Source organism: Apus apus, chromosome 2, assembly GCF_020740795.1.
Source record: "Apus apus isolate bApuApu2 chromosome 2, bApuApu2.pri.cur, whole genome shotgun sequence".
NCBI lineage: Eukaryota > Metazoa > Chordata > Aves > Apodiformes > Apodidae > Apus > Apus apus.
In genome coordinates, this window is record NC_067283.1 from 122,493,873 (window position 1) to 122,509,594 (window position 15,722).

The following is a 15,722-nucleotide window of genomic DNA, read 5'->3' on the forward strand; positions in this document are numbered from 1 at the left end:
GAAACTGGGGGCTTTCGCAGGTCCATGAAGGAACACCCTATGGTAGTATTAAACTGAGAAGTAGTAGTCTTTGCTGATCATCTGTGTGCTACAGTTTTTCAGAGCTTGTCCATTTTGAGACAGATTTTCATAGTCACTTCTGTTGTTTACAAAGGCACTACATCAAAACCAAGAGACACTAGAGCTTCTTAGGGAAAAGCTTGCCAATGGCTTTTAAATGGGCAAACCATTTATTTTCCCCTAGCCTTATTCTTGGAAATTGTTGAATGGTTTGGCTAAAATGTTCCACAGAGTAAAATCCAGCCTGAGTCAGATAGTATGGAAAGTATCATCATTAATGATTGAAGTTTGGCAAGACTGTAAATAGCAGAGTTCAGGTCTCAGTATTAGTCAATTATAGGTGGAGCTATCAAACATGATAAATTAGCATAGCTTCCATTTCACAGCTTGAAAGCCTCTGATCTTTGTGGCAGGAAGGTTGGCAGTAGAGTAATTTACAGAGGAGTGCAGGACTTAGAGGTTCACCAAGGTCATGCAGTAGCTGCTGGTGGATCTGGGGTGACATTCAGACTGGCTGACCTCAGATCTTCCCTCTAACCACTGACTGTCCTTGATTTTGCTTGGCTTGGTAGGGCTTCCTTTCTCTCAGTCACATAATTCTCCCATACTTCAGTGTTGTCTTTCCTTGGGTTTCGTACAGTATTTCAGCCTTTTACCCTTACACTTTCCCTGAACATCTGACTTCTTGAGAGCTTAACTTGGTTTGTCTGCCTTAGATGAGAGATATGGTTTCCATTTCAGGAGGCAATGGAGCTGGACACATTCCCTCCCCACAGTCACCCTCTTCACCTCAAGCTTCTTGACTTCTTATTGGCCTCAGGAGAAAAAAGGAGAGAGACTGGGTTGCTTTCTTAGTGGCTGTGGGAGGAAGATCTGGAAGTCTGGTCTAGTGTCTGTACAACTTGTTTATACGTCACATTCCACATGGTATAGCAAAGTAACATTATATATGACTGTAACCTCTGGTTAATGGTATTTGGCAGTTATATGATTCAATTGCACCATATTTATGTTGCCTCAGGAAAGTCTTAATTATGGACATTTTGATTTTTCCACCACTGTCCCCAGGAAGTTCACCATACCCACATCAGTCAGATCTGGATTATTTAAGCCCTTCCACAAGTGTGCCTTTTGGTTATACTGAATGTGTCTAGGTTGAATGTGAGGTTTTCCAAAGTGATTTAATTTCTGAGTAGGAAACAAGTGTGGGGGTTTGTCATCTGTCCTGAAGCCCGGTGGAGGAAGTGAGGCTGGACAGCAGCTCCCTGTGGGCAGCCCTGGCTGGCAGAGCCAGGGCCAGCAGCAAGGGCAGGGGCTGTATACCATAAGGTGTGCCATGAGGTGCGCAGCTACTGCCCAGAGAAGCTCTGTCCTTGGAAAGGAGAGGGTTCTGTTGTTCCCTTCTCTTCAGGGCTGTCTCATTTTGTGAGCACCAGGAGTGCCTTTGTGCTAACTGCTGGGGACATGGGCAGCAGAAATGCTGGCACAGGTGGCCCTCCAGGGGCTTATAAACCTCAAGAAATGAAAAATGGAAACAGTGAAGTTACTCAGATACCCCAGTAACTTGCTGGGACTGAGATGGAGCTAACAAATCCTTGAAACCTCAAGTTCCAGGCCCAATATTGTGTTTTGTCATTGCACTTCCTAGGCAGTGGAAAAGCAGGACAGAGCCAGCCAGTAACTTCTTCATCCAGGCCAAAGACCATAGAAAAGCAGCTAAAGAGCTTCCATACTCATCTGTCCATAGAAGTAATGCAGCTACATTTGCTAAGGTGCTGTGCCAGCATTAATCCTCCCAAAGCCAGTTGGCCAGCTTTTGGGTTCTGTATATCTTTGGCACAAGTGATTCACAGCTCCCAGATAGCTGAGAGCCTGCTGCATGGTGAGATTGTTTTTCTTTCTGCTTCCTTCCAGTGGAATTGGCAGGAGCACCTGCTAACTCTCTTGGGACTGATGGCAAAGGCTGAAAGTTTCAGACTGAGTAGGTTCTGACTCGTCACCTGGAGCTAATGGGAAAAAATCCACATAGTTAGACAGGCCAGGTGGAAGTGCTTGACCTCCCCATCTTTGTGTCTTCACTAATTTGCTTTAGAGAAGCCATAGTAGCAAAGCAGGCAGGAATTCCCTCTTGCTCTACCCAAATGTGGCCCAGTGGGGTGGAGATCTGGACTTGCCAGACCTTTTATCAAACCAGCAAATGTAGCCAGGTTGCCAAGCCTGAACTTCCAAGCCAAACTCAAAAACATCACAGAATTTGCTTAAGATCTCAAGGTGGTTCTCAGATGTTTCCTCTGGGGGCTGAGTTTTATTCATTTTCAAGTGGAAACCGAAAGAAACATACTCATTCAGAAACTGAACCAAAAAAAAAAAATCATGTGAGCACTGGATTCCAAAAGATTAAGAAGAAAACGTAAATTCACAAAGGCTTTTAACTCTCATAAAAACTCTGAAAATAACTTATTTGTATTTCAAATCCTTCTAAGGTATAAACAGAAATTTTTTTATAAAGCAACTTGATTCATTCTAACACATTTTATCTTCATTCATGCATGCTTTTGACTCAGACTAAAAGATTTGGATTGTAAAGCCTCATGTGTGTGTGTGTTCTGTTTTGTTGTGTTTTTTTTTACCTTCACAGCCTTTTTTGGAAAATACCTCAATGAATACAATGGCAGCTACATCCCTCCTGGCTGGAGAGAGTGGATTGGATTAGTGAAGAACTCTCGCTTCTACAATTACACCATTTCTCGCAATGGTAACAAAGAGAAGCATGGATTTGATTATGCAAAGGTATTTCCCAGACACATAAATGCTGCATCATTAATCCATATAAAAATCCCTTTTAGATTATTAAATAAACAGGTGATTGATTGATTGATTGATTGATTGATTAACCTATTGCAACCAATAAATTGAGATGTCATTTTCTCTCCAGGGCATTGCAGATCAATTTCCGTGTAAGAGTATTAATTGCACAAAGGATGAAAATTTCTAAGGGCTCTTCAGTGCAGCCTGGTTATTCCTCCCTACCTCCGTTCCTCTCCCTGCTAAAAGGGATGGTTTGGTGGCAGAAGCAAATAGTAAATAAAGACCGTTCCCCAAAATAACTGTGCCCCTTGTGCTACTGAACTTCAAAGGTAGCTGGATATTGTCAATGACTACCAACGTAACAAACTTCAGTTAAAGCTGTTCTCCATTACACAGTGCACCCACACAAAAAATAAAGGGCTGCACGCCTGGTGTGTCAGACTCTGAATATGACTATGAGGATAGATAAGCACAAGAACACAGCCTTTGGAAAACCTCAGAGCTTGTTTGTGCTCTTGACAAAGTTTGGAAAGTATGCCAAAGTGACCTGCCCACTGCCGTGAAGTTTCTCGGAAAGACTTAGGAGTGCAGACTGCAGACTTTCCAGCCTACAGAAAGGAATGTGGAATTTCCTCCGACTAGCCCATGGAAGATGATACAAACATTGCAGCTGTGGTTTCTGACCCATGTAATGAAATTTTATTGGAAGCCTACGATGCCTGTTTCTGATTTCCCCACCCACAGAAATTACATTATATAAATCATATATTTATATAGAGTAAAAAAAAAAAAAATAATAATAAAAGAAAGAATACTGGTTATACATTCCTTACACACCCTGTGTATGTATCTAGAATAAACAGGCAAATAGGAGGGGAGTGGATGCTTTGGGAGAGCAGTCATACAGGCACTTCACTTTAACAGGCCACAAACCAGAAATTATTACAATGTTACTGTCTCTCTCTAATTACACCAAAGGTTGTACACCAAAAGGTTGCTCTCTGTCTCTGTCTTTTCCACATCCCTGCAAGGACGGTAGCAGCCAGGGCTGCCATGTGTGCTCCCAGCGTGCTACAAGAGACGGAAAGGGGCCAGGGGGGCACAGGGAGCGGACAAGTGAGGAGGTCACAGCTGGTTGGCTTGTCCTAACACCAACATGCGACACAGACCTTGTCCCTCAGGCTCTGCTTTTGCAGCTGTTCAGGGCCTCGAATCCACAACATATGATTAGTCATGCCTGGAAGTGCTTGAAATTGCAAACATTGTCTCAGCACTTTCTCAATGAAGCTCGCACTAGACCTCCAGGCCAACAGTGAATGCTCCAAGGTGGCAGGTGGTTTAATTTAAGTTTTCATCTTTTTTTCTGAGTTCCATTTCCTCCCTTCCTCATGCAGGCTTCCATTTGCCACCTTGGCTGTGGGTTAAGCCAGTTTATTAGCGAGTCGCAACCTTAATCTCAGCAGCTGCACTGCTGAAAGTTGCACAATTAAATGAACAGAGCCTGCAGGAATTCAACTGCTCCCTGCATTCACATTTGCAATTTCTTTGATAAAGATTTTTGCAATCTGTTGCCTCTTGTAGCATTCTTCCTCTTTGTGCATATGCAAAAATATACTCTGAACAAAGAGCATGCAAGAAATGTTTATGTAAACAGAAAATCAACATCAATGATTTCTTGCAGCTAGAAGCGATTACTTTGTGAAAACTTTTTATTAGTGAAATTCAAGAAACATATCTTTGTCAGTATAGTCTCTCATTTTAAATGTTACTTAGCATTTCATTACAAAATCTGGCAGTCATATTTACTTATTGCCTTCTATTGTATCTCGTTTGCAAAATATTGCCTCATTTTATGTGGCATTGCCTGCTTAAGAAAGTAATTACTGCACAGTCTCCCCTGCACTCCTTCAAATCATACATCTCTTAGATGATATGTTTTTACTTTCTGATCTGAGCTTTAATGAGGACTTGAAAATAACATAATAACATGATAGTATGTGATCTAATTAATCATGCACTTTGTAACTTTTGCTTTGTGTTAATCATATGTTGCAGGACTACTTCACAGACCTGATCACTAATGAGAGCATTAATTACTTCAGAATGTCTAAGAGGATATATCCGCATAGGCCCATAATGATGGTCATCAGCCACGCTGCGCCCCACGGCCCTGAGGATTCAGCACCGCAGTTCTCAGAGCTCTACCCCAATGCTTCACAGCATATGTAAGTCAAAACCATAAGCTGCCAGATCTGCTCCCTTCTATCTGCTTCTTGTGAGGTTGTTTTTGTTTGGTTTTGGTTTTTTTTTATGGAGATATTGCAGGAACGGACTACTCAAAGATAAGAAACTCACAGTAAGCAGTGAATGTTTGCTTGTTTCTTTTGCCGTTCTTACTCCTTGTGGGGAGAAGAGTGACAGCTCTGACCATTATTAAAGCAGAGAGAAGCTCTTTTCCTCCTGGGAAGTTGTGGGAGATTAAAAGGTCAGTATTTGGCTTTGTAAGGGCAGCTTCTTACAATACCCTGAAAATATGTAGACACAGGTCAGGATCTGTTGGAAAGATATTACTTCCTTCGTCTTCCTTTCAGATATGCGCTTCCTGGGCTCTAACTAACCAAATGCATCAAGAGAAAAAACACTCTTTTGTAGCTCTTGAGAGCACCGGATTTGTTTATAGACTAGACACTGGCAGATTCCCAAAATAGCCTATTAGATTGCATTTTTAAACAACTTGCTTAATCTTTTCTGGTGATTATACTATAATAATAATAATTTTTAAAAAATAGAAAAAAAACCCTCTTCTTTGTAGAACTGAAGCCAGCTCTAGGGAAAAATCTGAATATAACTTTGGATTTCACATCTTGCTTCTTACCTTGAATATTCTGGGTCCTTTTCCTCTTAGTGAGCTGTTAGGGAAGCTTTTCATCTCCCTTCTGTCTACTCTGGGCATATGGACCACTCTTCCCGTTCATGTTTAACCAGTGTCTTTGCACCTCCTCCCACTCAGAAAAAAAAAACTTAATAAAATGTTTTAGCTGGATTGTACATTAATTTGGCCTCTGAAAATGAGGAGGTATAAGCTTCACCACACTGTGGAAAAGCTCTATGGTCTACAAATTGCATTTTGGACACTGCAGTGGTTGACATGCAAGGATGTGTTTGGTAGTTACATTAACTAGTTTCAAATTGGAAAAGTAACAGTTGCTGCATAAACTGATCATTACTTGGCGCCAGGAAGAGATCTGCTGTTCATGGCACATGGTTAAACATTTATTAGTTTCTATTTTTTTGTCCTCTTACTTGCTGCTACTTTCTAGATGTGCCACTTTCCCTGACCTTACATTTTTAGCTATATTTTTTTAATCCTACATTCTCAACAAACCCACATTTCTGACACTAGACTTTACAAGTTATGCAAACCAATCAGCAATGTTTCATAGTTATTTAGATATCCAAGGTAATTCCTACCTGTATGCAGAAGTGATGAGATTGTTATTTCAGCTTGTAAATATTAACTTGAAAAGGTAGCTGGTTCTGAAGTAAACATCCTGAAGAACTGTTATAGCATTATTGTGTCCTAAATGTAAAATATGATAGACTTAAAAACATGGAAACTGTCATATGGCATTGTATGAAAGATGTTTCTACTTCAGTATCTGGAATTACGTGCTTCAGAAGGAATCAGCAGGGAATGCTGAGGGGACAAAAAAAAAAAAAAAAAACCAAACACAAAAAAAAGCCAACAAAAAAAAAACCACAAAAAAGTTCCTTTTCCCTTTATCCAGCTTCTGAAAAATCACTAGTTAAAGTGTACAGACCACTGTGCCTCATCCCCTTTACATTGGTTTAATCTCTTTTTGAACCGCAGTGCCAGCCCTACCATCCTCCAGCCACCAGTTCCACAGTGTCACCCAGTGTCACATAGTGTCAGGGCCAAATAACACACTTTTTTTCTTCTAAACACAGAGCTTGCCTATGCCACTGGTGTCCCCTACTTCCCATCCTGTGAGGAATAATGAATAGTCACTACATCATCCATTTAATGGACCTCTCCCATGTCTTCTTTCAATCATCCCTTTTCATAGCAAGAGAGTGATACCTATTTGTTCTTGCTGTGTTCAACAGATTGCTTCCCATTTAGTGGCACAGATTGCCTGGCCCCAGGCAAGCCATCCTGTTTGCTGGGGGACTATTCATCATAGAGGAGGACAGGATTCAAACTGCTTCCTCTTCGCTGTGGGGATGGTGTCTGGAAGAAAAGCACTGAATCATTGTATCTCACCCAACCTCTCCTCAGGCCAAAGCAACTCATTTTAAGCTCCATGCTCACTGTCTTCTGATAAAAGAGTGCTTGTAGGAATTTGAGCTGGTTTATCATGTTCCTGACACTTTGTACTGTGTGGTGTTTTCAGCCTACTTATTTTCTATCTTGTGCTGCTAGAGCAAATGTGTTTACATAATCTCCAAAATTTTAAACACCTCTCCACCTTATACAGGCTACACATCATTTGCAAAGAACTAAGATCCTAGCTGTTTAATTGTAGGCTTAGTTTCCTTTTATTACTTGTGTAAATTCATTTTTATTTGTGTGGACTCCTGAGGTCTAAATACCTTGCTCTGCTAGGCTACTTGTGAAATAACCCAGAACATGAGACTCAGCTGTGCTTCCTCTTGTCTTCTGGTGTTGTGGATTTCTTGGCAGCCTTCTTGCAAAGAGTTTTTTTCTCTGGTGACCTCAAGAGATCTTTGCTGAGTTGTTTTGTGTTTCTTGTTGCACTGACTGCATGTGTTAGAGTTTGGTCTGCAGACTAAGAAAAGAGACAAATGGAAGATAAACTGCCAATCTGGGTGGCTGAAGCCTCCAAAAAGCTGATTTCTCTAGCAAAAATAATAGCAACATGCTCTAAAATATGTAAGAAGTTCAGTTCTCACAAAAATATTTGGTGTTCCCTGTGAAAATAGCACCAGAACAAGAAAATCCCTCCTGCCAAGGTTTATGTAATTTGAACATTTAACCCTTAGGTTTTCTTCCTTGGTGGTCAAGGAGCATTTGAATCTCTTTCTTTCTGACCTTGGGTGACAGCCATCTGACCTTGGATTTTGTTTTTAAAAATGTAGTTGCTATATCATGTTACTGTAACACCTACCTCCAACAAAGAAGGGAAACCAGGTCAAAAGCTGCTTGCTAGCTTTACAAACTGAGATGGAAGGTTATACCTACAAACCAAGGATTAAGATAGCCTGTCAACCACATGTGAGGGGAAGTTTTGCTTAGAAGGACAGTAGCTGAAGTAGTCTTAAATTATGTGACATTTCTTTGCTGATAAAGTGCCTGACATTTGATTGGAATGTTGCCTTTCTGAATTCCAAAAAAACACAAACCAAAAGTTTGTTTAGAAGATTTCCATTTGCACATATGAAGAGGGGAGCAGCTGAGGCAGGAGACTCCAGTTCAGAAAGACTTCTGCCCTCAAAGAATTTCTGAAAATACATCATACTAAGGCATGTATTCTAGCTATGCCCAGAAGTAATTTCTGTGGAAGTAAATGGAACTGGACAAGATGCACTAGATGAAAGGAGCACATAGATCTTTGCTGTGGTAATGAGCATCATCTGTTGGGGAGTGGGGTTGCTAGACCTTTAAAAATGTTGTTCTTAAATATGACATTATGACACAAGAGAAGGCTCTCTAGGTGTCCCTGGAAGCCATTACAGGGGAGAAAATCTTTCCATCTGAAAGCTGAGCAGGAAAGTTCTGACTCAAAGGATGCTCTACTGAAAGCCTGAATACTCAGTTACGCTCAGGGCCACTGACACTTTAGCTTCCCTTCACCTTCCAAAGGGAACCAGTCTTAGGAGAACTGTGAACCAGACCTAAGATGTTTATAAGCTGTAAAGTAAACAAACATTAGAAACAAAAATCTGCAGGAAGCAGGTGTATTGAAGAATATAAAACCAAGAAATCTGAAACACTGCTCTCTGGGCTGAGTAAAAGATCCTTGGGCTCGCAGGGAGACTGACGACCAAATTTTATGGTTACCTGAAAACAATCCCATTGCAGGTTAAGTATCTTAGGAGGACCAGCTAGAAATGGTGTCTGGGAAAAATTTGAAAGCTTCCCAAAGTATTGTTAGAAAAGGTAAATGGTATGAAGGGCAGAGTTTATATTTCCACTTAAATATAGTATGCAAGGTACTGAATGACCAGGTATGGTGGTAGCAGTGTGTTTACAGTAGTGAAGCATGAAAAGCAACACTGTTGCACCTCTCAATCCCCAGTGCAGCCTGAGCTGTGAATGTGGGATGTGAGATGGCTGTATTCAAGGTGCCTCCTAGTCACTGAGGCTGAGTCTCAAACATCTGCCAGTTACAACGGTATTTCTTGTAATGTGGGCACTTACCCACTAGAGTGGGATTATATATTTGAATCAGTAGTAAATCTTGACATGTCAGTGTGTCTTGCCACTGCTGGCCTGAGGCTTGCTTGCTTGGACTCTTAACTTAAATGATTAAAATTATCACACACACGAGTGTGACTTTAAGAAGGACTAGAAGAAATAGTGTGATATAGAAATAATGTAAGATTCTAGTTACACAATTAAGTTCTGCAGCAGCAACAAACATTTTTTACTAAAATAAAAAGATGTTATTTTTAACAGGTAACAACTTTTTTTCTTCTTTATTCTGAAATAAAGCTGTTGGGTTACACTTCAGGAGGGAAACTTTCTTACCTCATGTATATATAACTGACCATGCCACTCGTCTTGTTTTTTTAACTTTTAATCTTGTCCAGAACCTAGGCTTCCTGCTTTCCAAGAACAATGTCTAAACCTGGAAGTCTGTTTCCCTGGAAACAAAAGATTAGCTTCCTTTATTTATTTACATTTTTTTCTAAAGAAACATGATCACTTATCCAATGTTTGCTAATCATATTTCAAAGAATAATATAAGTGTTAATTTTGTACAGAAACTATTCAGTTTTCACAATTAGTTTTGCCATAGGTATTGTTTTAAAATGTTGTTGACCTTCAATTTTTTCAAATGAAAATGTTCCTGGAGTATATAAGTACTGTATTATTTTCACTAACTGGAGAAGTCCCAATCCAAACAGAAGATTAACCAAACACTTCTGGGATAAAAACCTCTGAGAACTCCATGGGATTGTTCACAACTAATATTTTTCAGTGGTATTTTTTTGAACATAATTTTTCTTTGTTGGATAAAAACCGGAGGGAATTAGAAGACTGTAAATAGCAGCAAATGCAGATATTTAGTACGATCAATTGAACAAATGTTTGTAAACGTGATTGTTTCTTTCTAGGTTAACCCATCTGAAACATAAATGTATATATTTAGATCAAATGTTTTGAAAACAAATGTCAATGCACTGAATTCTGAGAGCTCTTAAAACATGATGTGCTCTGCTCTATTTCTTTTTCCACACAGATACCACAACTGTGTAAACAGCATTAGCCAAGCTGAATCTCCCATTCTTTTCTTAACCTGTAAAGTTAAGTTTTACAGTAACAACTTGCAGAAGGGCTTTATCCCACCCATTTCTTTGAATAAGACACAAAAAGTAGTTCAGTTGCTAGTAGAAGATAGTGTAATTTATTTCTGAATTATTTACTATTTGAGGACCTCATTTCAATAGTGCTCAAGCACCCATTCTTCTGGATTGCTGGGTTTTTTTCCTTCTTGTCCAACTTAAAGTTACCCTGGTACTTTAAAAGCCAAATAAGATGCATTCTCTATTTTGAAACTGAAATTTAAATACTCAAATATAGTAAGTATGTTATCAGTATGAGTAATTAAAACGTGTGATATGCAATGCTAATTGTTGATGTAACTGAAGGTTACTGAGGACTTTCGGATTCAGGCCGCAAAGCTGAATACTGATATAATTCCTTTCCTCTTAACATAACTTTAAATATCTTTTTGAACCAATGCCTACAGTTAAGCGATGGATTTCACAGTGAACCTTTCTTTAAAGAGAAAACTGCACTAGTGCTTATAGATGTTTACTCCTTCCATAATCTACAGAACACTTATCACCACTCTGTGCTCTCCTGCTGCAGTTTAACAGGTGGTAAACAGAGAGTGAATGCAATTTCCATGATGTAGCAGGAACCAAACAATGCACATTGAAGCAGAGATATTAAATGCTAGCAGAACCCAAACCACAAGTCATTCCTTCCCTGAGGAGACTGCAGTCTAAAGCTAGAGAAGATGAATACTGATTTACCTTTTCCCTTTTTTTTTCTTTTATTTTTTTAAAATGTGCACATAAAATAGGATGATTTGTCTGTAAAATTATTCACATAGGTGAATGAGAACAAAAATCTCAGAGTGAATTATCTTTCTCATTCTGGGAACGCGTTTATGGGAAAGTGCCTGACTGTGTTCAGCAGTGTTATTGTTAAGTATCTGGGAATTTCTGTTACTTAAACTACAGGTATCAATTTGAAATTTTATAAACCTGTGTCCTGTCCAGTGCCAGAACAGACCTGTCACGTAGTGCCAAGAAGTCACTGTTTAGTAAGTTCTGCATAATATGTGTTGGATAAATGCAAGTGAGCAACTGAGTGATCCAGATTTGCCCAAGCTAGCATAGCTCACAAGAATGAAAAATACGATACCATTTTATTAGAGTAATCGTATGCTCTCTCTACAGATTTAATAATATTAAATCTACAGATTTAATATTCATGTAGTATGGTGTTGGTCAGTTTAGAACTTACCTACATGAAGGGGAACACTCTTTCATTTTATCTATTCTTGTAACATGTAAAATGAACTCTCAGTAATTCTCTGGGCACACACTCATAAGCTTAAGCGCTTTACCATTTGCTGATGAACTAACAAGAATGACCTTGAAATCAGAAACTGCTCCTTACTGCACTCTGGGGCAGCACCTGAGCTGTTTGGGGGTAGCCCAGCAAAGACTGATTGGCAGGTGATCCATGGACAACCTGAAAATTATGGGGTAGATGGCACTGCTTGCTGATCATGGATCAACAAATGTGCTCAAGACAGGATAGCCTCCATGATAGAGAAGAGGCAACAGAAGATGTGATATACATCTTCAACCTTGTGTTCCCAGTGCTAAGAGATATCGAGGAAATGTAGATGTTGGTGTTACTTTACAGCAGAACATGTCAATACAGGCCAAAGCTGTTCCCAAAAGTGGAAGAATAGAAACAGTGACAGACTGTGCCATGATGATTTTCAAGGGCTTATAACAGCTGAACATTTAGTTGATATCTCCTACAGCTTCAAGGAAAAAAAGTTGTGATAAACAGTTATCACTGACAGGGATGAAGAAATTCGGAAAGGTTTTTAGAAACTAACAATATTCTCCCCAGAATTCACCTCTGTTGCATTTGTTTGGGGATTTTTTTACCCCCCAAAAAAGGTAGAGAGATCTGACGACAGTGTCAGGTCTTGTGTCTTACAAAAAGTGCTGTTCTGGTGGATTTCTCCACGACACGGGAGGGGTATGCAGGGAACACAGACAAACGGGTTTTTTACTTCCTTTCTGTCTCTTCCCTAGTACTCTTTCCCCTACCCTTGGGACCCCAATTTCACATTTCTCCATCAGTCACTAGCCTTGGGTACTTCACAGAATGTCTGTTCCTTAAATTGTCTGGGAGGAAAATTCTGCTCACTCTCAACCTACTGCATTTCTCACCCAGAAAATTCAACGTGCATTTGGAAAGTGTCTGTGAAAGGTTTTAACCACCCTGCTAAACCCTTGAGTGCTGCTTTTGAAGACTATCCATTATGTGGAGGAGGCTTCTGACAATGGCCTGGGAATGTGAGTCCTGAGGCTGCTTCAGCAGCTGGCTCTCCTTCCTGGCACAGCAGCAGGCTGTCACGGCGTGGCCGGCTGAGCACCGCTCACAGTCACCTCATCTCTCCGTGGCGGGGGCACTCAGGAGTCTGCTGAAAAAAAGCAGGGCTTTGCTGGAAAGTGCTGATTTGTCAAAACTGAGCTCTTTCATGGGAAAGCATCTCATTTGACAAACTTCCAAAGAAATGGGAAAGTTTGCACTGGCAGCATCCTTCTTATCTGTCAATGTGCCTAATACCCGATAGGTGACCAATGCTCCTAAGACTTGCTTCTTCAAGGTCGAGGGCTCCATCAGTCCATCTGCCAGGGCTGCTGGTTAGCCAACAACCTGCAGGACTGCACTTCTGGGTATAGTTTCTTTAATTTTGTGGTAGTATAAAAGTTTCTTTTAAAAGAAAGTCAGATTTCTACCATGGGAAATGTCAAAATTTTGACTTTCTAACTTTAAATATAAAAATGTTCAGCAGAAAAGGATTTTTACCTTATGTTTGTCTTTGCAAACCTTTCCATATTTCTTAGGAAGGAAATATGGAGATGTTTGCAAATCCTGTGATATCATTGCCCCACTTATTTCTTTCCCTTGATGCTAACGGTTAAGCAGGTTAGTCAGAACTAGCTGTATGTACTAGAGACAAACATACTTCTCAAATCCTGCCTAAATTCTAAAAAATAGTCCCCAATTAAAATGTGGGCTCCAATAATTTACTGCAACTGACTATCAATTTATTACATTGTCCATGCAGCCTATTTCTATCCTCTGAATATATAGTTACAGATTATACGTACTATAACTGATACAGTAAAATCAGCTACTTCCACCATCCTGTGATCACATCCAACAGAGTCAAAACAACAAAAGCTAAATGGAGGAGTGGTCGAAGTGTGACTTTATCAGTGACAATGTCCTGATATTGTTCAGTGCTACCTTTTATGAAAGGACAAATACACAAAAATGTTTCTGTGGGGAAAGCTTACATTTTAGTAATGCACACGTTTAAATTATCAGTAATTAAACAGTAAATTAATGCTGAATTGTGGTTTTGTTAAATACTGAAAAGAGAACCATGGAAATTAAATTAATCTAATGACAGAACAGTGTTTTCCCCTTTTCTATTTATTTTTCAAAGGTAATGCTGCAATATATGTATCCTGTACTGCAGTGTATTAAAAAAGGGGAAAAAATAAAACCCAGAGAACTTCACAAAGACAGCAAAGCCTAGATCCTTAAAGCCTGGATTCTGCAAGCGTTAGAGAAGGAACGTGATCATACATAGGACAAACCATTATGGGGCATGGGTTTTGTATAATTTGTCTTCACCTTTTAGTTATCATGTATGCTGGGTATAAAAAGAGGATTGAATGGAAAACTTTTGTACTGTGCATATCCTACAGCAAATTTACCTGGCGTATTTTATGCAGTATCTTTTCTTCAGAGGTGATATACTTGTGACAGTATTCTTGTTTCTTACATGATATCCTTCAAAAAATCACTGTCTATGGATAGAACAGCTCTCTTAAATTTTTCCTTTGATGTTTGCATGAAGTCCTAAAGCACCATTATTTGCTTCAGTAGGACCTCTGTCTTAATACTAGTTCATCTTAATACTAGTATGAATAGCAGTATTAGTTCAATATTGTCATAGTTCTTGTGCTGGTAATGCACTCTGCTTTGTATTCACACACAAAAAAATACCACCTCAGCAGTATTCAGTGCATAAATAAATGTTATTTGCAGACTTTGTACATCTACCACGTCAATGGATGTCACTGGGACATAGCTCAGATGAGGGCCAAGGGCAAGTGATGGAGTCTGAACATGGGTCTGGAGTCAACCATGCAGTCCTTTCTCTGCTTTCTCCTTCAAGACCACAGCAGGGATCTGTATCAGTGCTGACCTTGTTCCCAGGCAGCCCCAGGGAGTTGTACTCAGGGTCCTGCATGTACCTTTGGTGATGGGAAGGGGAAACAAAGTCAGTGCTTTTGCTCTTTGGGGTATATTGAAGACTGGTAACACTGGTGTTACTGTTCTTATCTTAGTACCAAGTACTAAATTTCTTTATCCCACAGGAAAATAGTTTTCTTGTGAGTTTCGTTGAACTTGTGCTAATAAAAGGTAATTTCCCTATTGGTAACATCAGGGAAATTTACATTAACATTAAGGGGAAGTTGTCATCTTTGATCTCTGATTTTCTTCATTTTTCTATTTATCTTTATAGAATGCCCTATTCAGATGAGCATTTTTAATTAATACAGGTTATTTTGAGAAATATGTTTTGTAGTATGCCAAATATTATCTGGTAGTGGTCTAGATCAGAAAACATGTGGTTTAAAAATGTTGAGGAAGTAATGTATGAAGCAATGAAGCTTGGAAAACAGAAAGGATATCTGTGATATTTTGCATTAGGAATACCAGCTACTACATGGAATGTTTGGTTCTATTGTTTGTTGGCTATTCCTGTGTTAGAGGAGTTCCCACCTTTCCCTGATGCCTGTGATGCTGCACTTTTCAGACCCTTTCTTTTCCTCCCAGAACTCCCAGCTATAACTATGCACCAAACATGGATAAACACTGGATCATGCAGTACACGGGGCCCATGCTGCCTATCCACATGGAGTTTACAAACGTCCTGCAGCGCAAAAGACTTCAGACCTTGATGTCAGTTGACGACTCCATGGAAAGAGTGAGTTCAGGAAACTACTGTGAATAAAATCTTATTATTCAATTGCAAAATTAAACCAATTGTTTCTTTACCTTCATCAGCCATAGCCTGGGGAAAGCCCTTGGGCTACAAATAATCACTTCACATCTCCTCAGTAGAAGTGAATTCCATTTATTTTCTTTGCAACACAGTGCCAAGCTCTTCTTTCAATTGCTGGGTGAATAAAATGATGATTTATTTAAAAGCGAAAAGTCACTGGACTGATAGAGAGCCTGGTATTAACTGAGATACATCACTTGCATGAACACATGGGTAGACAGAGTTCACACATGACAACTT

General features: G+C 39.6%; 1 protein-coding gene across 6 annotated transcripts in view; it reads left to right on the forward strand.

Moving 5' to 3' along the window:
* SULF1 (sulfatase 1) overlaps window positions 1–15,722 on the forward strand; it is a 125,860-nt gene that overhangs the window by 75,640 nt on the left and 34,498 nt on the right. For all 6 annotated transcript variants that reach the window (XM_051609346.1, XM_051609340.1, XM_051609345.1 and 3 more), the window contains 3 exons: window positions 2,699–2,850; window positions 4,924–5,093; window positions 15,254–15,404. In XM_051609346.1, the coding sequence (XP_051465306.1) occupies window positions 2,699–2,850; window positions 4,924–5,093; window positions 15,254–15,404 (473 nt within the window). The remainder of the gene's footprint in view (window positions 1–2,698; window positions 2,851–4,923; window positions 5,094–15,253; window positions 15,405–15,722) is intronic.